The following is a 25242-nucleotide window of genomic DNA, read 5'->3' on the forward strand; positions in this document are numbered from 1 at the left end:
TGTAAAGAGATTAAGCCTATATCTAAATTCTATACAAAGAATAAAGTATGTAAAGAGATTAAGCCTATATCTAAATTGTAGACAAAGAATAAAGTATGTAAAGAGATTAAGCCTATATCTAAATTCTAGACAAAGAATAATGTAATCCTTACTTTTAGCTACAATTTTGCTATTCCACTATTCAACTTGTAAATTCGTGGAAACGTCCTGAAACCTCATACAAATATCTGTCCCACTTAAGTTATTATATACTTATATATACCTAACATACACAAACACACACACACAAACATATATATATATATATATATATATATTGTATATACATAAGCGCAACTAATAAAAACGTTTAAATATAACTCTATAAGACAAAGGATTTATCTTCGGGAAATAGGTACAGAATTTTTTTTTTGGTCATTTAAATCTTTTACACTCACTTCTTATTTATTGTAAAAAAAAATATTGGAGTTAAGATGCGAATATTGTAGATCTACTTCTAGTTTGTTATAGCCAAATAAGCCTGAATTATTTTAATGTTCATCGTCTTGTTTCTATATATTTAGGAAAAGTCTTTATCCTGCTTTGAAATTAGAAACTTGTAAATTGGACATTCTAAGAAAACATATCTATGAAGGTAAGGTTATACAATGTTTTCAACATTAACATAGTAAAATATTTCATAATTTTATAGTTTATGTACTTGGAAAGGGCTAATCATTCAGAACTGTACATTTAAAAACAAAGTCTAATTAAGGCAAACTTGGATAATGTGCCTTGCTGAAATTTGCATGTATCATGAGGTATTTAAAATGCATTCAGTTTATATTTTGATTGTCTCGCCTTCGTTTTAAAATCAATGTTATTGAAGGTAATACACTTTTTAACATGGAACAACTGATGAACATGTATCTCGATCAAAAAAAACGTTATGAAAATAAAATATATTGCCAATTTTGTTTTACGAGTTCTATAAAACTGGAATATCTGAAACTTCATTTTGACAGAAGCATACGAGCTTTACCAAAAATGATTCCTAGTTCAAAGATGCGTTTCTCTTTTGCAAATCTCTGAAAACGATTGTTGCAATATGTGATTTATTTTGTTACAATTGGTTTTTTTTTGAAAAAGTAGGAATTTTATGTAAAATATTTGTGATTTTATTGCAATATAATTTCAAGCTCAACCCTAACTTCTGAATCTGATCAGTGTGTGTTATATTAGGAGTGTTATGTTAGGAGTGCTATGTTAGGAGTGCTATGTTATGAGTGTTATGTTAGGAGTGCTATGTTAGGAGTGTTATGTTAGGTGTGTTATGTTAGGAGTGTTATGTTAGGAGTGCTATGTTAGGAGTGTTATGTTAGGAGTGCTATGTTAGGAGTGCTATGTTAGGAGTGTTATGTTAGGAGTGCTATGTTAGGAGTGTTATGTTAGGAGTGCTATGTTAGGAGTGTTATGTTAGGAGTGCTATGTTAGGAGTGTTATGTTAGGAGTGCTATGTTAGGAGTGCTATGTTAGGAGTGTTATGTTAGGAGTGTTATGTTAGGAGTGTTATGTTAGGAGTGCTATGTTAGGAGTGTTATGTTAGGAGTGCTATGTTAGGAGTGCTATGTTAGGAGTGCTATGTTAGGAGTGCTATGTCAGGTGTGTTGTCAAACAAAATACAAAGGTGCTAACAGTCTCTCTGTTTCTACTATCTTTTGATACGTCTGCTTAAACATATAAAAAAAATTACATTACAGATGTACTTTCAGATATGTCTACATAACATTTGTATCATCTCATGGAAATTCTTTATTCAATAAAGACTCGTTGTTAGTATAGTCACATATGTCAAATTTTCCGCTTTTATAGAAAGAGTCCGTGCAATATATCCTTTCATTGTTTTTCTTCTTGACATCAATCAAATCAAATTAAATTCCTAGTCAATTGTATTTGTAGCCGGATGTAGTTTTTTTCTTTTTCAATCCAGAGGAATTCTTCACACGACGTTTAATATTCCAAGAGCGGACTTAATCTCAACCACACATTAAATTAAGTTACAAAATTCTATTTCATTTCAATACAATTAGTTGAAAGTAGTCGACAACGAAAGAATACAGCTTTTTGCTATTAAGTGACAAAGTCTTCCCAATTAGGAAGCATCAGAACCATTCATGGCACTAGCCAAGAAAAAAAAATCCCCTAAAATATTCAAGTATAACATTTGACTGACACATTGTAATATTTCCTTCATCTTGGCTACAGCTTCCTTAACAGAAAAAAATGAAATAACATTGTTTTATTCAACAATCTCAATGGCCACTAATTCACTTTTCAATTCTACAAGATTTACATTAATGATATGTGAGATTTCATCAATATTTTATGCCTGAAGAATGTCGTCTTAGGTTAAACAGTGACTATGGTTTGGCATCCTGATAATACGGTGCTTGCTACAAATTCAATAGATTCGATTAAAACATTTTTTAAAAAATCAAAGCTTTGTTCATAGACATACATGCAGCTGGTAAACATCTGAAAGTAAGGTTTCACGTTTTTCTTGATAGATTAAGTATGATATCGCATTTTTAACCTTTTGAAATAATTTCATTAAACATTTAAAATATGTTTAGTCCAAATGAAAATAAAAAGCAATATGGATCTATTTATTAATTGCGAATAACATGTTCCAAAGGTTTTTATTAATTGTCAGATATTCACAAAGTGCATTTTTTTTTTACTTGGGTGTCACCCCCCCTTACGGGTGTCGTCCGGTGCGGACCGCACCCCAAGCACCCTCCTAGTGACGCCACTGCTAGCTAGATCTATTTCTAGTTTGTATGACAAATGACAATGGAGATATTAATTTATATTTTGCGAGGGGAATTTCTGGTCCAAGTAGACCCACTGCAAGTCTTTCAAGTCATTTCTAGCTAGCTCACTACCTAACTAAAATAGGTCAAGAATTTTTTTGTGTGTTACCATTGTGTCTCATTTTGTAAGAAGAATAAATCTTTTTTAGTCCCTCTTTATTAACATGTTATTAATTTTGAATGTATGCATAAGGTTAATAATATTTTTTTTTAAATATACGTGTACAATAAGTGAATATAACGGAGATGCTGTGGCTGAGTGGTAAAGCACTTGGAACCAGAAGTCCAGTGTTCGAATCCTAGGTAGACCACTTCGGGGGCCGATTTAGAGTTTGTGTTTTAACACAAACTGTCTTTGTAACATTGTGTTTTTTTTTAAGTTTTTATATATTATAAAATGATGTCTGGCTGATAATTTTGTAAATGATCTGTGCACTGAAGAATGATGGTTTCGATGGAACAAGCTTTTAGCATTTTTCCCCGCGATTCCCTGCCGTCCTGTGTAACAAAACATAGCCTTTACTTCTAATGTTACCAATTCTTTTGTCTGTTGGACAGTTTCGCAAAACACAAGATTTATTGACCGTTTTTCTACATTTCTCTCTGTCTCTTGTCTTGGCTAGAGCCTCTTTCATTGGCTGGCCCGTCTATTTGTTTATATTGTATTTCCATTACTTTCTCAGCTTATTTTTTTCCTGTTACTGTTTAATGAAAGATAGTCTTTGCAAGCCTTGACCAGGGAGCGCACTAGTCTGACTTAGTTGTCGAAAGCTATGATTTAAGCTAAGGCACAAACAAATTAGAAGTAAAATTTGAAACATGTAGATCAAGCAGATTATATCTATCTTTGGAATTTTACGTCTAGTGGAATAATCTTTCCCCTTTGCAACTTCTTTTGTGACTAAAGAGGCCAATCCTTAATACACAGCTGTGGTCGCAGTTTGGGCATATGCAATCACCAGGCGCCGTTTCATTTTCACCCTTCTTTCTGCTTTTCGGCATCTACAATCCGAGACTCTTCCTTTATGTGGATCTATCCAGTGCTACTTTTTCCCAGCTGCTAGTGCCGATTTTGAAGAGCTTCATGTCGCGTTTGCATACATCCGTATACCGCAAAAGTGGGCGACCATCGGCTCTCCTGCCTTCTTTTAGATCGCCATAGAGAATGTCTTGTGGAAGTCGACCTGCTGGCATTCTAGCATTCTACGAACGTGGCCAAGCCATCCAAGGCGTCTGCTACTGACAACAGAGCGGATGTCCTGGCACCCTGCTCTCGTAGCTGAACATATCTACATTTAAAATAATTATCATTTAGTTACTACCAAATAGAATGAATACCTAATCATTTAACGAGGCCCATACCGCATAGGGAAGGGTAAGATTTTCTTATTGGGCATGAAAAGAAAGACCATTCACCTATCATTATAGACCTTCCTTTCTCCTGTTTTATCCCTCTATAACATGTGTCATAACATAGTGTCACTGGTCTTTTTTTGTTGACAGTGTTGAGATGTTACGAGATATTACTATGACATGACGGGGATTCTGTAAATGTATCTCTCGATCTAAATAGATCTTAGAGATCCTTTTTAATTCAAATATATATATATATTGTTGCTTGTTCAGACTGTCTTGAGGTCAACTATGGATGACTGTTGAATATCAACCAATTACTCTGCAAGCGTTTGTGTATAATTGTTCGGGTGTATTCCGTGTAGTTGATCAACAAGCCAGACAAACATAGAAACATTGGTTTTAACTAGTGAAGAGATGTAGTCAACACTGATGAACAACTTCACATAGATTTATTCTAATAAAAGGCCACTAAACACGTCGTTACCCTGGAGTATTCTAACTGATTTTCCGGTCTCTAACCCAACATATCCCAAACGTCACTAGTCCCGTTCAATATGCGTCTTCTTTGGTGCGTCGCTAAATAACTAATCTATATAAATAAGGTGTCTAACAATATATATATATTTAGCTTTTATATAGCGCTACTTTCATTCTTACAGCATGCTCAGAGTGCTTTTCGTCCAATCTCATTTGTGGACCGGTGGGGGGGGGGGGAGGGGGTATCTAGGAGTTGGTTTTCCGTGCTGCCTTTAGGCGCTCAGTAAACACAACTCTGCCCGAGTCGGGTGTCGAACCTCGAGCCCCCTTCTAGGTAGCCAAGCCAAGTTCAAGCGCATTTGGCCTCTCGGCCACGCTTCCCAAATACAGAAATTTAATTCAAAACTTGGAATCACAATAATATGTATGTACAGAAATAAAACTGTATCAGATAAATATCTTCTTTCAAAGCTCAATAATAAAATATATAAAAGTTGATCAATAAACAAGAACCAAAAAAAAAATTAGCAAAGTGGCAATTAATTATTTTGTTCAAAATAGAACAAGGGAAATAACGTGTACCTTATTGGTAGATATAGTTGTAGGGACGGAGTTGTTCTTCTTTAGATAAGCTTAGTTTTGTTTCTATATTTACGAAACAAATTACACATTCTTAATCTTGCCATACCACTTCAAAAACGATAAATCTGTAACATAAATGAAGCTATAGTACATTTTAATTATAGAGTTCAGATTCCGGGGACAGAATGGCTATATGGGCTTTTGGGCAAATGCCCGGTGGGCCGGTACCCAAATGGGCAGGTTGGGCCACCGAAAGGTCCGCATGGATGCCACTAAGTATTAAATTGATAAAGGTTTTATAATATTCTCTTTTAAAAAAGCGGACATCTGAGAATCGTATTTAAAAGAAATCACTCTACAGTGTAATACTAATTTGTTCTAGTAAACTTTCCAAGATAAAGTAATAGCCTACATCCGTAGACAGCGCTACTAGTAGTGGGTTTCACCTTGGGCAATTAAAAAGCAACATAAGGCCCTTTTTCAAATACGGAGCTCACAATTATCGACACTAAAACTTAACATAATGATTTTGAGGACAGGTAGGCCTATATTTGGATGCCCATCACATGGTAAGTAATTTATGGGCCCGATTGAATGGAAATGCCCGGGCCGATTTTGACACTCAGTCCGCCCCTGAATAATATGGTAACACAGATAGAAATTATCTGTCCATTTGGAAGTCTTATATGTTGAAAACTGTTCACTTATGTTATAATCTCTTTCATTAACTTCAGGAGCAATAAAACATTATAACATTCAGCCTAATGAAATAGAAGCTTTTTACCTGGGCCTAGCACTGACCCATGTGAATAAAAGTTTGAATGCAAAAGCTGAAAAGTTTGTAAGTAAATATCTGCTGTTTTGATTTTTTTTTTTTTTTGAGTATCTCATTAAAAACTAAAGCTTACACATTGATCGCACATTTTGCATATGGCTGAAAATCGCGTAATATGTAGAAGACAATTCTACTAGTGGAGCCATACCTAAGTCTAAAACGTTTGAGTAACTAATTATTTATTGTTTCACGCTTTCAAAACTCACCAGTCAGCGTACTCTCTTAATTTTTGGCAGGACCGGTCTTAGGCCACTGCAACCTATGCGGCCGAAGTGGGCCCACTCACTTTCATAGGCCCCGCGCAAATACTAGATGTAAATTATTAAATAAAACCATTTTAACTTATTATTAAAGGGTTCCTGGAATTCTCCAGAAATTGCAAAATATACGAAAAGTCATGAAAATCTCTTGAAATTATTAAATTCTCCTTAAAAAAAAACAGACAAAATTGCAATTTAGGGCTGTCATTCCTACTTGCGATTTAAAAAAAACATTGTCGGTTTTTGTTTAATAAAAATCTAATAATAAGGCAAATTTTAACCAAAAAAAAAAAAGAAGTTCAAATACTTAATTTACTTTAATAATCATGGCATACAAATATAGATCTAAATCTATCTCGACCTCTTGGAATAAAAAGAAAAAGCGATATTTTGCTATTCTATGGTAAATCTAAATATCAGTTCATAATTCTCATAGACTTTTTGTTGTAAAACTATCTACTGTGGATGGCTCGTAAATTTAATTTGACAGTAATTTTGTACTTAGTAAAGTATAAATAAAATGCAAAGACGAATTTATTTTCTAATATAAAATCTTAATTTTCACTTAATATCCTTATCACATCCCAGAATGGGCCCCCCAAAATCCGTTTCGCATATGACCCCCCAATCTGTAGGACCGACTTTTTTTTTTTTGTTCCTTTATGTTAGACGCTTAGGCGCTGCGTCTAATCCAGATAAGTCAAAGGGGGGTAACTATCCTATAGCGAAATAACACAGGCGAAAGGAAAACACTAGAAGTTAGTCTACGCTGACCCGGTCATGCTACCCTGCCTCATAGTGGCGCCCGGGTGGAAACGATCGTAGGAGGAAACGATTAGGCTAAAGGGTAGCAAAACAAGACTCCCGTGGGGGTGCCTAAGAGGGTGCGAGAGCATCCTCATTGCACTGTGCGGAGTTGTAAAAAAGCTCCCACAACCTTGTCACAATCCAGGTGCTGTTTCTCAAGGGGCCGTTACATAAACGGCGTGTCCCGCACGGTTCGCCTGGTATAGAAAAGGAAAATGGCGGGGGTCTTAGTGTACGCGGTCTCTTGCCGCGAGTCTGACCCACCCGCTAGACAGAACAGTGTACACTGTTCTCATACAGGTCGGTGAGAGGGAGCTCTTGTTCACTTTTGCTGGCCTAGAGTTCCAAGAGCCGAAGGCTCAACTCTACCTGACAGTTTCAGAAGTCTACGCTGATAGTGAATGTTGAACAAGACGTTTAATAATAACGAAGTGAACCGTCGTAAGGCTAAATCTTTACATTCATAAAACTACTTTTCTCTAAAGCCTTTAAAAGTAGTCTGTATACATTTCGCTATTCTTTCTAAAATCATAGTCTTGTTTTCACTAGTCTCGTCATTGTCTCTAAGTCAAAATGTTCCTTTTCTAAAAAAAAAAATAACTAATTCCTAATCGCGACATTACATTTATTAATTTCTGATATCGATAGTGAAACAATTTTACACGCTATTTTCATCAAGTAACCTTTAATTCAAAGTTGTGTATGTTTCTTATACAATACATTGTTTCATTTAAATTCGTTTCTGTTAAATATAATCTTATTTAGAAATTACAATGGATGGAAGAAAGCCTGAAACAAGTTTTACAAGTAATTGTGACAGACTTCAAAACAGACTTCCTAGAGCAACTGCTGAATCGTTACGAATCTTTTTCAACTGTAAAAAAAAATTTATTAATGGTATGGGCACGTTGTATATTCTCCTACAAATTTAATTAAATGATGCTTGACTACCATATTTTACTTTTTATTGTTAATATGACCAATAATATGAGGATAAATCTTTAATTAATCTTCATGTCTCATCAGAATTTTAAACGAATTCGATATCTAATGAGTGACTTTAATAAGCAAGATTAGTGGCTGGTAATGTGCGGGTGGGGTGAGCCGCAGGGGGGCATCATATACCCTTGCTACGCCACCGCATAACGTCTTTGTACTCACTGGGTCATTTGTGTTCGTTTTGCTCAGGCTTGTAATCACGCCTTAGAGACTCAAGCGATTTTTTAAATACGTAAGCAATTTAAAATTAAGAAGTTCTTAGTATTAAATAAGTTTATTTCCAGAAATAAAGCTATGAGTTGAACAAATTTCCTAACATAAAATCTAACCCTTTAAAAAATGTTCACTCAATTAAGTTATAGGGGAGTTATAATATGTACCAAACTATAGCATTTTATCGTCTCTTTCTCTAATACATAGACATTTCCTATTTTATGAGTTCATTTGAATATAATTTTTTTGTGGCCCTATCTCCCATGATTCAATTTCGAAGATATAAAACACGTTTTAAACATACTTTTGTTTCTATATTTCTTTCTCAGGTTGCTAAAAACCTTGACAATCTAGATGAAAACCTTAAAAAGTACACAGATTTTCTGGATATATCGTCCTTAGGTAAAAATACACTTGCTGACATATAGAAGGCTAGATTAGAAAACAATGAGACAGAAAGACAAAAAACATAATAGGACCGACTAAAGGCTATTCATAGAGACTTGCAAATCGAGAAGTAGAATAGGAAAATAGACAGACAGATATTAAAATAAGACAATATAAGATTAAGCTAGATTATATTAGATTTAGATAGATAGATGGATAGAGAGATAGAGAGATAATAATAAAAATAATAATTATAAATATAATAATCTTTATTGTTATTGTCTGCAAGGATATATATATATATATATATATATATATATATATATATATATATATATATATATAGAGAGAGAGAGAGAGAGATAGATAGATAGATAGATAGATAGATAGATAGATAGATAGATAGATAGATAGATAGATAGATAGATAGATAGATAGATAGATGGATAGATAGAGAGAGATAGGACGTAATCATCTTCTTTTTGAAGTAACGTCTGTATCATATAAGATAAGATAAGAGATAGATAGATATATAGATAGATAGATATATAGATAGATAAATAGATATATAGATAGATAGATGTAGATAGATAGATACATACATACATAAATAGATAGATAGATAGATAGATAGATAGATAAATAGATAGATAGATAAATAATAGATAGATAGATAGATAGATAGATAGATAGATAGATAGATAGATAGATAGATAGATAGATGGATAGATAGAGAGATAGGACGTAATTATCTTCTTTTTGAAGTAACGTCTGTATCATATAAGATAAGATAAGAGATAGATAGATAGATAGTTAGATAGATAGATAGATAGATAGATAGATAGATAGATAGATAGATAGATAGATAGATAGATAGATAGATAGATAGATAAAAGGCCAGACGCTTTGTGTCTTTTGTTTTAACCGATTGCCTTTACAACCTCAATAAGACGGATATTTGAGTTCCATTTTCATTGTGTTTTTTTTTTTTTTTTGTGACATTTGAGCTAAAGTGAGCCGAGACAACCCTTTCTTTGTTAAAATGTGCTAATTATAGTGGTCTGACGACCGGTACAATTGGCCAGTCCTTTATTTTTTGGGGGCTAACGGGACTAGCTGTCCGGCATTTCTTAAATCCGCCATAGCCTATTATGTTCGGCAGTAGCCAGAGCGGAGTGCTTTAAAGAAAGAGTGCGTGTCTCCATCCTCCGCATATCTTTGTAAGTTTTCTGAAAGCTCCAGCCATCATTTCTGTTTTTATTCACGAACTAAACCTACAAAAAAATTACACAAATCTCTGTACATATTATCAATGTTATTGGGTTCACGTGAACAGAAATATAATGAGAGCATTTTAACATTAATAACTCTTGGATAGCTGTGCTGTTCTCGTCAAATCAGTCTCTGTGCATACTGCCGTGTCCGTTGCGTCCTGAAGAGTCAGTTTTAGCTGGTTCCATTTTGCATCTGGGTTAATTTCATGGTACTTTTCTGAGCTCAACCTCAAGCATGGCTCTAAACTTGTCCTATCCACCGATCAAACCTTTGACATTTAGTTTCATATCCAAAACGTAAACTACTTTTTTGTTGAAGCTTTGATAAAAACGTGTTACAAATAAGGTCTTAAAACAGTCGACATTTGGCATAATTTTGGTGTGCTCACTAGTAATAGTCTACAGCGCCATTGTCACCTGTTACATGGCCTAAATTGTGCCGATGTGCCTAAACTCAAACTCATAGAATGAGGTTGCTTCTAAAGAGCACCCCTTATTACATATCAAATTTAATCTATTAGCGGGTATTGCTAAAAGTAGTTATTGAGATGTATCGTCAAAAACAGTCCCCGTGTGACTTTAGTGTTAATGACGAGCTCCCATGAGACTAATAGCTAGAATAGGTGATTAAGAACAACCATTCAGTGTTAATAGTTTGCCGGCATGCTCGTCCAGTGGTACTTTTGTCCCTACTTATATTTCCTAGGTTATTAAGCAAAACCTGTAGGTATATAATTATTTATGCGATATCATAAGACTTAACAAAGTCACAGGCAAACATATTTAAATTGTTTATTTACAAACAGAGTCAAATAAATTTGCCCCGCAAAAGTTATATATTACAAATAAATACATATGCCATAATGAAATATAATTAAATAATGAAATATAATGTCTCATTCGGAAAATCACAAATCAGTGTAGAAAAAACAACAACTAACCTCTAAGGTCAGAGGCTTCAGGTTAACATACGCCCTCCTTTAACCACTCGATGATCTCAGGTTTCAGGCCGAGAGAGCCACTTTTAACCAAAATAAGGTCTTGATGGACTATAAGATTTATGGAAACCTATAAGCCTTCAGAAAAAAAACACTTATAGTCATCCGTTCAGGAAAGCCTATCTGATGATTCAAAAACAAGTCTGAATCTTTCAGATACAAGGCTGGAAAAAAACGCCACATACTCCAGGATGCATAACATCAGGGTATAAATATACTGCCTGTAAATCATTTGAGGCTTTATCTACTAATTAATGAAAATTTATACAATAATGACTAAAGATATAATTAGCCCTAAAAGATCTCCAGAGCAGGGCACACTTCTCCCGACTACCCCAAGACACTAGACCAATAACTAATAGAAAAAATATATACAGTTCAAAATACTGTTAAGATTTTCTCTATAAGGCCTTCTGTAAGCACTGCTAAACACAACAGCAAATCTAACACTAGACTTTGACACCAAGAACGTCAAGTAACGATGTCGCGGCGGTTTAATGACAAATACATCAACGCCAATACAATACAATTGGCTACACTAACTTTAAATGCTTTTCTTGTACTTAACAGAACTGCCTAACTAATCCCTACAAGTCTCTCTAGCTCGTACAGCTACATTCTCGAGGACTCACAAGTTACTGCACAGTCCTTACTGCCTTGCTGTCCTGGACTCTACTGTCCTTTCTCACACATTGTCTCTCGTCCGTAAAGGCTCTCGGTCACATGACTACAACACGGGTCATACTTGCGTGTACTAGCAGTACTGTCCCTTGTCTATCAACAGCCCTTGACCTGTATGATTGGCCTGAGTCGTGTATGTCAGTAGGCCGCAAAAACATTAACCCTTTCAGTCCGCCACTGGAGTTACTACAATACAGATCCAATGATCAAGATTGTAACTCAGGAGCAGGTGACAACTAAAACACACTTTGCATACCCTTATATAACCTAATAAAGGGGAATCACTTTTGCCTTTACAATTTCTCAAAAATAGACAACTCCAAATTATGTCACAACATCTTTTAAATTCGGAGCTGAGCTCCAGCGATAGTCTGCCATTGTCCTTGCAATTAACAATACCATGTCTCATCAGGACGTCTGGGCCGGGCATGTGCTGTAGTGATTAATTTACTTAGAATTTAGGTTGCAGGTAAAAGTAAGACTGTGCATATTTAACATATATTGGTAAGTAAAATTGTGGAAGTTGTACAGAAGAATGGTTTTATCCGACTATTCAGATAAATTTACAAATTATTTTTTACAGACTGTTTTATGATACTTTTCATAGACGCTATTGAGAAAAATAAATTTGATGCATCACTTTACTACTGGACAAAACAGGATGTAAGCTAAATGAAAATATTTTATTTTAAACATTTAACATGTATACATATATATATATACTGGGTTTTATGTATATATCTTTATGCTATATTTTAATTAAGAATCTGATTGGGACGGCATTACTTGCGCAGTATGTTTTGAAAAGAAAAAAGAAAAAAGCTGTGTTTCAAACTGAGAAAGATAAATATGAAAAATATTTGAAGTAAGTCCACTTGGTAATTTAGGAAATTTTTCATTTTGTAATGTAAATATTCTGAGTTGTATATTCTCTAATATTTTCTAATAATATCTCATTTTTCTAATATTTTCTAATCAAGCAAGGCTCGGTCACCTGAAACTATCACTTTATTATTAATAGTTCTTAAATAAAAACGCAACTAAAATAAAAATGTCACAATGTCATAGCCTCGTTAATTAATGTTTGACGTTTACAGGATTTACGAGGATATTGCTGTTACAGTATTGAGATCCTGCTATGGCTGCCACAGGAGCAGAACGTCGTTACTTCTGATAAATATATCTAAAAATTGGAAAGAATCCTGTATTACGCTTGCCTTACAAACTAAAAACAAACTGTTTCTACAACAAGAGGCTTGTGTTATGATTAATGATGTACATTGGCGCACTTATCTGGGGGATGCTCATAAGTCATTACAAGTAAGTTTAACCTAACACAGAAGTGCAATGCAGTTTTCATGTTTTGGCAAAATGTTTCGACAAAAAATGTTTCGACAAAAAATGTTTCGACAAGAAAATGTTTCGACAAAAAAATGTTTCGACAAAAAATGTTTTGACAAAAAATGTTTCGACAAGAAAATGTTTCGACAAAAAATGTTTTTAAATGTTTCGACAAAAAAATGTTTCGATAAAAAATGTTTCGACAAAAAATGTTTAAAAATGTTTGGATAAAAAATGTTTCGACAAAAAATGTTTTGACAAAAAATGTTTAAAAATGTTTCGACAAAAAAATGTTTTGACAAAAAATGTTTCGACAAAAAATGTTTAAAAATGTTTCGACAAAAAATGTTTCGACAAAAAATGTTTTAAAATGTTTCGACAAAAAAATGTTTCAACAAAAAATGTTTCGACAAAAAATGTTTCGACAAAAAATGTTTTAAAATGTTTCGACAAAAAAATGTTTCAACAAAAAATGTTTCAACAAAAAATGTTTCGACAAAAAAATGTTTCAACAAAAAATGTTTCGACAAAAAATGTTTCGACAAAAAATGTTTCGACAAAAAATGTTTCGACAAAAAATGTTTCGACAAAAAATGTTTCGACAAAAAATGTTTCGACAAAAAATGTTTCGACAACAAATGTTTCGACAAAAAAATGTTTTGACAAGAAATGCTTCGACAAGAAATGTTTATACAATATTAATGTTTCTACATTGGATCGTGTTCATGTAAAAAGAGAACAGGGGGGGAAAATACTTACAAAAAAAACTTATATTAAGTGTAATGGTATCAAATAGTTTGGATTAACAATGTAATTGTGTGTACTGTTTTCGTAGACATAACAAATCTATGCGATTAGAAAAATGTGTACCAATTTTTTTTTTTTTTTTTTTTTTGCTTTTAACTCTCTCAATACGCTATGATCCTTCATTTCTCTTGACCAGTCGTGAAAGGGGGAGAGAAGAATGGGGTATCTTGGCGAATGCTTACACGTTCTTTTTTATATGCATAAAAAAAAAAATCACTAAAGGCTCAATAGTATTCAAGGGGGCTAATTCAACTTATATCAACTCATCTGTCAAGTACGATTTATTTTCTTTGTTGAAGATATCAACAGAAAATTAAATAACAATAGTCCATTAACTAATTTTTTTTTTTTTTACATTGATTTTTTTTTTCGCCAGGTAAGAAAGTATAATTGTGAAAAATGTCAACTAAATTCGAGATTTGATGTGGGAGAAATAACGTGTTCACATTTTTTTTACCATACAGACAGAGGGAGTTGATATAATCTTTAATACAAATATAGAGTAGTATAAAAGCAGAGAGATCAAAGCTAAAAAAATATGTTAGGAGTATTTTTACTAGTTTATCCTTAATTGTTTAAGTTGACTGGAAATAGTGATGGAAACACTAGTTGCATTGAGGTACTTATAGCAGTCCCACTAATAACTCTTAAGAAAATGATTTGATGATGAACTTATACAAAAGGATGTTTTTTTAAAGTAATTTTCAAACAAATTGACTGGAAATAGTGATGGAAACACTAGTTGCATTGAGGTACTTATAGCAGTCCCACTAATAACTCTTAAGAAAATGATTTGATGATGAACTTATACAAAAGGATGTTTTTTTTTAAGTAATTTTCAAACAAATTGACTGGAAATAGTGATGGAAACACTAGTTGCATTGAGGTACTTATAGCAGTCCCACTAATAACTCTTAAGAAAATGATTTGATGATGAACTTATACAAAATGATGTTTTTTTTTAAAGTAATTTTCAAACAATTATTTGCATTTCACCAGTCCAGCCGCGACAAAAAAGAATCTTTTCTTTCACCCCATGGACGTTGTAAAATGGATATGGTAAGTTATTTTTTGTGTGTAAATGTGTATCTTTAATCTGTGAAAATTATTTTCATTCAAGCACTGGACGAGCAAGTCATGTATAGAGGTATGGTTGCTTCAAATAAAAATAAAATGTTTAAAATGTTTTACATGTTTCGGATGTTCCTTCAGAGTTGAAGATAATTACTTCCTAGTCCAAACCTCCCGCAGGACGACGGGGGATGGGAGCGGGCAGGGTTTGAACCCGGGACCATCGATAAATCTGAACGACAGCCCAGCGTGCAAACCGCACGACCAGATCCATAATACTATTACGATCGATGTTTTTTTTTTATATTCAATAAATATCCTAAATTTAAAACTAAATTCAGTAATAAAGCAGCTAGATAATTTTTGCAATATAGATGATTTTGGCTGATTATTTCTTAAAGAAACATTAACATTTACACGATGTGTTATTGATATTTTTTTCCGTTAAAAAAAAAAAGAAGAAACCTGAACATTCAAGATATCTTGCCATGCCGCTACGTAAAAGTACATTTCCCCTTTCAGACATTGTGGTCTATAGGGCAGATGATGTAAAGGTCATCTGTTTTGATTTTATTGGCCTACGGCTTAACGAGGATGCTATGTCGCCAGCACAACAACCAACCGCCATTGCTTTTTCCCCCAACTAATATTACTAATGTGGACTCAGAGACGCCGAAAGGTCCCGAAATTAAAAATCCCAATCTTCACCAGGATTCGAACACGGGACTTTATAGGCTAAGCCACCGCACCATGCCAGTAACCAATATGTAATTCTTTAGTATCATGATCACACGTTCTGTAATGTATCAACTTTTTAAACACCCCAAATTAGAAATACTAGTATTATAAAGATATTCTGTAAAAGCTAGAAAACCGAAAATATTCAGTTAACTATCTCGTATTACTTAGCAAGAAAAATAAGAGGACAAGGAGAGGATGAAAACACTTTTTTGATGATCAGGGTAGATGAACTATATTACAAATTATTGGTCAATGGAAGTACATAGTTTAAAATATAGACATTTTTCTTGTCTAAAGGAATGTATTTCTTTTCTTTACAGATCTCCTATTTGATATTTTTAACAGCTTACAGCTTTCTGTTGGTCTCAACACTACACCAGACAACGTTTCACTGGCTGGAGGCTGTGGTCATGGTCTATATAGTTACCTTTATTGTAAAGGAGTTCGACCAGGTAAAAATGTTTGACATGTTTCGGATGTTCCTTCAGAGTTGAAGATAGTTTACTTCCTAGTCCAAACCTCCCGCAGGACGACGAGGGATGGGAGCGGGCAGGACTCGAACCCTCGACCATCGATAAATCCGAACGACAGTCCAGTGCGCAAAACGCGCATATAGATCAGCATTTATTTTGTTGTTACAATGAGATGGGATAAGGCCGGCGGGTAGAGTTGAGGGTCAAATTAAGTAAAAATGTGACATACTAGTGTTTTATGCAAGATGGTTTTGAGCTGTTTTTGGGCTATTTTTACAACGTTTATATTGACTCGGTCTAGGTCTCTAGCCGATTCGGGCGTAACTTTGTTCTCTCTATTTTATTGGCTTAATTCGTAATTCTTTACCTTCTAGAAAAGAAAAAGGCGAAAAAAAAAAAAAGAAATCAAGACTAAGACTAAGACTAAGACTAAGACTAAGACTAAGACTAAGACTAAGACTAAGACTAAGACTAAGACTAAGACTGAGACTGAGACTGAGACTAAGACTAAGACTAAGACTAAGACTAAGACTAAGACTAAGACTAAGACTTAGACTGCTCTATTGATCCTTACGGAAATGTGTTGTGATTACAAGGACTCTTTTCTCATATAAAGACAACACAACAGAAAAATACACATAAATACAACAGACAACATAAAGAGTTCATTCAGCGACTACACATAGGTATCTTGGTGCATTTCATGTTCCCTGATCAATGAGTGGCGGTGATAGAGTCTGACCGAGTGAGGTATGAACGAGTTTTTGTACCGCTCCGTTCTTGTTTTGATTGACAGCAGTCGCCCACTTCGCGACGACCTAGCGTAGTTCTGATGGAGCGGGTGGCCGTTGTCTTCCATGATTTTTTCGATTTTCCTTAGACACTTTTGTTCAAAAAGTTCCTTTAAATGTGGTAATGCTGTGATTGTAATTTTTGATGCTTTTTTATGATGTTTTCTAGACGTCGCAACAGTTTAGATGAGGCGTTGCCTTGCCAACAAGTTATTCCGTATGTTTGCAGATTTTGTATAGTTGCGCCGTAAAAAGTCTCAAGGATCTTCTTGTTTAGTTTAAAGCTATTGAGTTTGTATAGAAAAAAAGAGTCGCTGGGCTGTTTTCATTGTCAGAGTTCCAAGGTGGTCTTCCCATGAAAGCTTGTTGTTGACAATACCGCCTAGATATTTATATGCCTTTACTTGTTCTATAGATGTAGTGTTTATTTGCAGTTCACGTATAGTTTGTTTTTTCTTTCTAAAATCTTTTATAAGTTCTTTAGTTTTTGTGACATTTAGTTCTAGAAAGTTGTCGGTGCACCAGTTTGTAAACTCTTCTATCGAGCTTCGATACTGAGTTTCGTCTCCTGAAAGAAAGAAATCCAAATTAAATTTAATTATTTGCTTTTCGACATCCAGTGCTTTGTAAGGGATTCGCCATATATCTGAATCAGCAGACAGGATTTGGAGGGAAGAGGTCCCGGTCCACGCATGGTCGTTGGATATCCTTTTTTTTGCGCCGATTCCTTGCTGACCCTCAATGAAGGTAAAGGATGTGGCAAAATATGTAGATCACAGAATATCTGTAAGAAGTCAAAAACATTTGAAGTACTATTTTATTACCATGTATTCTGTTAAGAAGAAAAGTATGTACGATCTAGGATGAATTAGATCAATATTCTAGATCGACATGAGTTATATATGGATTTAAAATTTGAAAAAGTCTTGTAGTAAATGAAGGCCTATTCATCTAGATATATATATATATATATTTTACTATCCGGTTTACTATCCGGTAGTGATATCCGACCGGAGCCGAATAGCACCGGATAGTAAAAAATGCCGGATATTCGGCAGAAGCCGGAGCCGGAGGGACTATCCGGTGCACCCCTAATATATATATATATATATATATATATATATATATATATATATATATATATATATATATATATATATATATATATATATATATATATAACAAGTCTGTTAGTGGGGTATTTTAATTTATTATTTTCGAAAAAATGACAGTTATTCTTTAGCATAAGTCTACTTTAAACTAACTGAGAACTTTAAAAATCTTTTACAAAAAAGAAGGCGTGGTGGCTGAGTAATAAAGCTCTTGGTGCCGAACGGGAGTTCCAGAGTTCGAATCCTTGAGAAGATTAGGATTTTTTTTCATTTTGTGATACTTAGAACGCATCTAAGTTAAAACATCTCTAATATGTACCTGGCATTAGGTGAGGAAAATTAAAAGCGGTAGGTCGTTGTGCTGGCCACATGACACCCTGCTCGTTAACAGTGGGCCACAGAACAGTGGGCCACAGAAAAAGATTACGTTTACATCATCCTCCCTATAGACCACATAAAAATGGGAACTTTACTTTCCGGCCATAAAAAAATATAAAAAAAAAACAAAAAAAAACGCAAGCAGAATTAAGCCTATATATGTTTCGATACTGACCTGAGAATCCAAAGAATAGTAAGAGATAAAAAAATTGAGGACATGTGTTGGCTGGTTGGGAGTGGTTTCATTATTATTAATGTGTGATCAACCATTTGGGTTTGAGATCGTCGAGAGGACATTGTAGAGCGTATACTAATAGATGTGATGAGAAACAAAAAATCCCATAACAGATGGAGGTGACGGAAACAAAGTTCTTAAATCACAGTCAAAAATTGGGTAGGGGGGTGTGGAGGCGTGATGTAAAGTTAACCCTTTTAATCCGCAGTAAAAGATACTTGATTTTAAGGGCTAAAAGTAAATTCGGGAAAAAACTAACTGCCGAAAATGAATAAAAAAGATTGGGAGGGGTTCCTACCAGAGAGCGTAAAGATGCGTAGGATGCAATAAATAGGATTTTTCAACCGTTGTATTGATGGACCGCACTACAGACAGCGATGTCATTGCGATCGCCGATATGGACTTCTTATGAGTGACTTCTTATGGTCCGACAATCACGCTATGCAGGGCACGTATCCCGTATGGGAGACGAACGTATGCAAAAGGCAGTCCTTTTTGGTGAGCTAAAAGGTGGTCCACGTAAAGTATGTAGATTGAGGCTGGGGCTGCGCAGCCAAGGGGAAATGTTACATTCTTCACTTACCTTCGGACTCTAAAACAAGCCTTATTATTGTTGAAAGTTGATTAAAGAAAATAAGGTTGAGTTTACTGCTAAAAATAATGTTATAAACCTGGTGGTGGCACAGAGAGGGGTAGTGGTGTGTGTGTAGTCAGCCGACGCAAATCGCCCCAGGCCAGCGCTAGACGAGCGGTCAACCGTGACGAGTTACGACGATCGGCCGAGACGAGTTAACAACATGAAGGTTCGAGTAGGATCGGCGTCGTGAACAGAGCTCAGGAGCGTCCCAGAATGGTCGAGCGACGTTCTGTCCGGTTCTAGAAGGCCAGTAGGGACCCTATATAAAGAGCGGAGGTGTCGCAGTCAAGACGGTTCAGAAAGCGGGTTTACGACAGGAGTTCAGAACACGGTCGACTACAGCACAGTTCAACGGTGTGGTCCTGTACGGAGCATTACGACGGTTCAGTGCGGAGTACTATCAAGTACAGTTGAGACGGCTGGCGTCTTGATCTTGGTCCGTGATCGAGTCCGACACGACGAGCCTAGTGTGTGAAGTCAGTCCTGAACTGTTGAACCCAGTGCAAGCCCGGAACGAGACGGAGAGACCAGTGCAAGACTTGATACGGCGGAACGGTGTTATCGGAGAGATATTTGTTATCGCAGAGCTATTTGTACTGTTCTACGTGCTGCCAATTGTACAGTATTGGCTGTTATTTATGGACATTAAACCTTTACGTTATTTTGGAGCCCTGACTTGTCAAGTTCTTTAAGTTGGTGGTGTATGGTGCAGTTTGCAGAGAGCCTGGATAGTGAGATTCGTAACAACTGGTGTCAGAAGTGGGATCGGATCGGAATCGGATTGGATCGGATCTACTATGGCTTGTCTGAAACTGCTGTACGAACTTGAATTTAGAGAACTGAAGGAAGAACTCCGTGGACGAAGGCTGAAGGTATATGGTAACAAGGAAACTTTACAAGCACGCCTCCGAGAAGACATGTTGGAAGAAAAAGAAGATCCGGACACATATCTTTTTGAAGTCGAACCTAACTTGCTGGAACAGCTCACCAGTAGCATGCAGCAACAGCTCACCAGTACCCGTATCATGCTAGAAGAGATGAGTGTGACATTGAAGAAGAACACCGAGGAGTTCTGTAGAGAGATTAAAAAGATGGGTACCTCAGTGAAGGAAATGACGAGCCCCGTGGTGAAAACGATGGACGTGGTGGAAGAAACCTTGTACGACCAAGGAGACTTGAAAGATGAAGGAGATTCACCATCGTTGGACATTGAACAATTACCCACCCAATGCTGCGAATCAATAAGCAGTAACAATGGCAATGCTGATGAAGGTGGTGCTGCCTGTGAATCCGAAAACAAGGAGTACAGACTTGTGGAGCCGAAAGAGACAGATCAAGAGAACGCTGAGTTTGCCTACAAGCCTGTTGCTGAGGGACGTTTACATGATGAAAGCTACCGACGAGGCTTGGACTCTACAGACGTTCGTCCAGATGCTAAGATCAGCGAGAGAAGCCCTGATGGTGATCGTGAGAACCCATTGATACCTGATGAAGTCGTTGAGAGACAATTGCAAGTCGGAAGATACCAGCCAGATCGGCACCCAACAGACGTTGGTCAGGCTGTCAAGACTGGAGAGGAAAGTCCTGATGGTGGTGAAAAGAATCCAAGGAAGCTTGACGTTGAAGTTGATGGACATTCGCACGATGAAAGTCATCGACCAGGTCTGAAACCAACAGGCGATTGGCCCGATACTGAGACGAGAGAGAGAGGTCCTGATGGTGGTGAAGAAAGCCAAATGGAGCCTGAAGCCGAAGACAAGGGACCTTTGCACGAGGAGTGTTACCAACCTGCCCCACAAGCATGCCCCCCAGACAAGGCTGAAGATGATGACCTGTCCAACAATTCCCTGTCCTGTGGATTTGAAGCCCATCCCAGTCCTTCTTCGCAAAGCCCTATGAAGCCACCTCTTTGGTCAACAATCTTGGTAATCCCTGCCCTTACATCCTATACCTCTCCATGTGTCAAGTGGCTGTCCTCAGTACTGACAGAAAAGAGAGCGATGCAACCAAAACGTCACTGCAACAAGAGGACGATCAACTGGAGGAAAAGAAGAAGGCGGCGTTTGCGTAGTCCAACGTGCATGGTGATTCAACCAAGAAATAACTGCAGCCACATGAAGACCAACTGGCGGAGAAGAAGAAGAAGGCGACTTTTCCTGAGTGCAACATGGATGACGATGCGCTCACGACATCGATGCAACCAGATGAAGGCTAACTGGAGGAGAAGAAAACGTCTTCTGAATTCCACGTGGATGGCAATGAAAGCACGACGGCGGGGCAACCAGGTCGAGGCAAACTGGCGAAGAAGAAGGAAGCGACCATTGCTGACTGTAACATGGATGACTCCGTCAAGCTCAAGAGGCAAGCCAACTGCCACCGATCGACCCCCACCTACAGCGATGAAACTTCACAGCCAATGCCATGATGTTGATTCTGTCCGGGACGGACAGATCTAAGGAGGGGGCAGTGTTATAAACCTGGTGGTGGCACAGAGAGGGGTAGTGGTGTGTGTGTAGTCAGCCGACGCAAATCGCCCCAGGCCAGCGCTAGACGAGCGGTCAACCGTGACGAGTTACGACGATCGGCCGAGACGAGTTAACAACATGAAGGTTCGAGTAGGATCGGCGTCGTGAACAGAGCTCAGGAGCGTCCCAGAATGGTCGAGCGACGTTCTGTCCGGTTCTAGAAGGCCAGTAGGGACCCTATATAAAGAGCGGAGGTGTCGCAGTCAAGACGGTTCAGAAAGCGGGTTTACGACAGGAGTTCAGAACACGGTCGACTACAGCACAGTTCAACGGTGTGGTCCTGTACGGAGCATTACGACGGTTCAGTGCGGAGTACTATCAAGTACAGTTGAGACGGCTGGCGTCTTGATCTTGGTCCGTGATCGAGTCCGACACAACGAGCCTAGTGTGTGAAGTCAGTCCTGAACTGTTGAACCCAGTGCAAGCCCGGAACGAGACGGAGAGACCAGTGCAAGACTTGATACGGCGGAACGGTGTTATCGGAGAGATATTTGTTATCGCAGAGCTATTTGTACTGTTCTACGTGCTGCCAATTGTACAGTATTGGCTGTTATTTATGGACATTAAACCTTTACGTTATTTTGGAGCCCTGACTTGTCAAGTTCTTTAAGTTGGTGGTGTATGGTGCAGTTTGCAGAGAGCCTGGATAGTGAGATTCGTAACAATAAACATTATATATTTCTGGAACAAATCAGTGGGCTTAGCCGGTGGATAAGGCCGATAATTAAATAATTACGTCCTCTATTCTTTGTATTATAATAAATTTTTTTTTTTTTTTTTTTGAAATTTATACTTTGCTCTAAAATTGTGATTTTTTTTTTTTTTTTTTTTTTTGATTTTTTTTTTTACCTTAGTTTTTCAAAAATCTGAAAAGGAGCTGGCGCTATATTTACGATCCATTTAATATCTTGGATATGCTGTCAATTACGATTGCCATCCTTGCCTGGTCTCTTCGGTGGGCGGCTTACACCAAACCCGAAGAGGAGAGACTGATGATCGCAGCTCGCTACCTTCTGTGTCTTAACTTCATGCTCTACATGTTCCGTTTCCTGGAGTTCTTCTATCAGAACAAATTTCTTGGACCCATTTTGGTACTCATCATAAACATGGTATGTCCAGTGTGTCCCATTTTGTAAGTAAATATTGTATCACTTTTAGTCTCTTAGTCTTAATAACAAGGTTAGTATAGGTACTCCCTTGTGAACTCAAAACAGCGTATTAAGACGGCCTCATGACTTCGTGTGTCCACGAACATAATGTTATGACATTAGTTGTTTTCAGGGGATTTCCGAGGTCCCGAAGTTCTAAATCCTTGTATTTACTTGGATTTGATATCGACCCAGTGGTACGTAAGGCAATATATATATATATATATATATATATATATATATATATATATGTACTAGACATATATTACCCTCGGCCCGCGGGTTTTTTGTTTGCGTATAACTGTCGATCACTGAGAGTGTTTTGTAAACAGTGAAACGAAATAATAATGCTATAAGTAAAGCGAATGCGTAAATGTAAAAATAGTATGAATGGAGCTATCAAAATAGCTAATCGACTTAAATCCATTTTTTTCAAATAAAAACATTTGCTTGTAGGCCTACATATATTTGATTAAAATTAAATGAATAGACCTAATTTTGTATGTTCATGTGTTAAAGAATAAAGTAGATCTTGAGTTAGACATAGATCTAGATCTAGAGAAATCTAGAGTTAAATATTGGCTTGGATAGAGTTCATTTTGCACGTGCGCACGCGTGACCTTTTTAATTAGATGTACGCGAATGAATGAAACTATTAGAATATATCTCAATACGGCTTCGCAGCTTTAGCGAACGAATGCATGAAAAACGCTTTAGAAAAAAACTAATTTGAATGTTAATTTGATTTAAATATGAAATGAATGGACTATAATTAGTAGGCCCATGTGTTAAAGTATAAAACTATCTTTGCGAAGAGAAGTTATAACATCTTAGAGTTGAATTAGAGTTTTAGACCTAGGAATAAAAAGATGTGTAACATTACGGTATTGTCTAATGAAAGAATGCTCATCAGGAATTCTACATTCGCAGATATAAGGAACGAATTTATGTAAAAAAAAATGCTTTTGAAACACAAATTTGAAGGTTAATTTTATTAAATAATGAAATCAATGGACCATATTTTGTATTTTCATGTGTCAAAGTAAAAAACTACCAGCGCAAAGTGTAGTTCTTAAAATTAGATCTAGGTCTAGATCCTTACATACAAGTAAACATGGCCTAGATCGATGAAGTTATAATGCTTTCATAGAGCTGTTCAACTTTTTTTTGAGGGTTTTAAGTTTGTTTTAGGGCTACAATACATACACTACGGTCTAAGTTGGTACCCAAGTTTTATCAAGATAGGTCAAACGGTTTTGATTTCTATACGGGGACATACATACACACATACATACACACATACATACATACATACATACATACATACGCCTTACTTTATGCTTTATATATTAGATATATACAATCTCTACCATACAATTTTATAAGTAATATGATTTTTTTTTATGTCTTAGGTGAAAACCTACATTTATTTTCTTTTAATACTGGCGATCTTCTGGGTGACCTACTCCGTAGTATCAGAGAGTATATTATTTCCAGAGAAGGAGCTGGAAGCAGATATCGTCTATTCAGTCTTTCGCAGAGGATTCTGGGCCATGATGGGAGAATATTTCCTAGATGAAATAGAACACTACTCAGGTAGAAGAGATACTGTAAATGTAGTATAGCATTAAATATGTTATGTCTCAGTTTTTGTTACTAAATAAGTCAATTTTGCAATGTGAACATGTTCTATTTCATTACTTAAGTTTTTAAAGTACAAAAGTTTATGTAGTTATCTTAAATCATTGGTGGATTGGAGGGGAGGTTTGAATTGGTAGAGGCGCTCGCTTCCCGCCCTTCTAGCTCTACTTCCTTATTCTAGAGAAATGACATAATTTGTGTAGGAAATTATTTAATGTTTAAAAAATATATACAAATTATTTATATTTTATTAAAATTTTGATTTGTGTGCCCTCCTCTGTTATGTTGGCCAACACTGTTGTGTTTGAATTGTTCATATAACATCCAACCCTATCTTAAATGAAAAGGGGCGACTTATTTTTTTTTCTTAGCAAGAAATCACAATTTGTGAACAAAATTAACCAGATATCCATATATTATATGCATTTTTTTTAGAAATTTAAACCCATTATTATAGTATGTCGTCATTATATTTTATTATTAAAAATTTTTTTTTGTGCATATGCAATATGTTATATTCTTATATGGAGTCGCTCCAACTCGCAAATGTCTAATTCAAACATTATTAATAAATATGAAATGGATAGAGAGATCAGTAACTGTTATTCCCTTTTTATGCTA

The 25242-nt window shown here is 36.0% G+C and overlaps 1 protein-coding gene across 1 annotated transcript in view; it reads left to right on the forward strand.

The window, feature by feature from the left end:
* The window catches only part of LOC106062642 (transient receptor potential cation channel subfamily M member 2-like), a 57875-nt gene that overhangs the window by 18981 nt on the left and 13652 nt on the right, over positions 1-25242 (forward strand). Inside the window, exons 9-19 of the mRNA XM_056027600.1 lie at positions 564-634; positions 6002-6108; positions 7935-8066; positions 8711-8783; positions 12305-12384; positions 12486-12586; positions 12819-13041; positions 14869-14928; positions 16002-16133; positions 22687-22941; positions 24393-24576. Coding sequence (XP_055883575.1) covers positions 564-634; positions 6002-6108; positions 7935-8066; positions 8711-8783; positions 12305-12384; positions 12486-12586; positions 12819-13041; positions 14869-14928; positions 16002-16133; positions 22687-22941; positions 24393-24576 — 1418 coding nt within the window. The remainder of the gene's footprint in view (positions 1-563; positions 635-6001; positions 6109-7934; positions 8067-8710; positions 8784-12304; positions 12385-12485; positions 12587-12818; positions 13042-14868; positions 14929-16001; positions 16134-22686; positions 22942-24392; positions 24577-25242) is intronic.

Source organism: Biomphalaria glabrata, chromosome 4 (assembly GCF_947242115.1).
Source record: "Biomphalaria glabrata chromosome 4, xgBioGlab47.1, whole genome shotgun sequence".
In the NCBI taxonomy this organism is placed as follows: domain Eukaryota; kingdom Metazoa; phylum Mollusca; class Gastropoda; family Planorbidae; genus Biomphalaria; species Biomphalaria glabrata.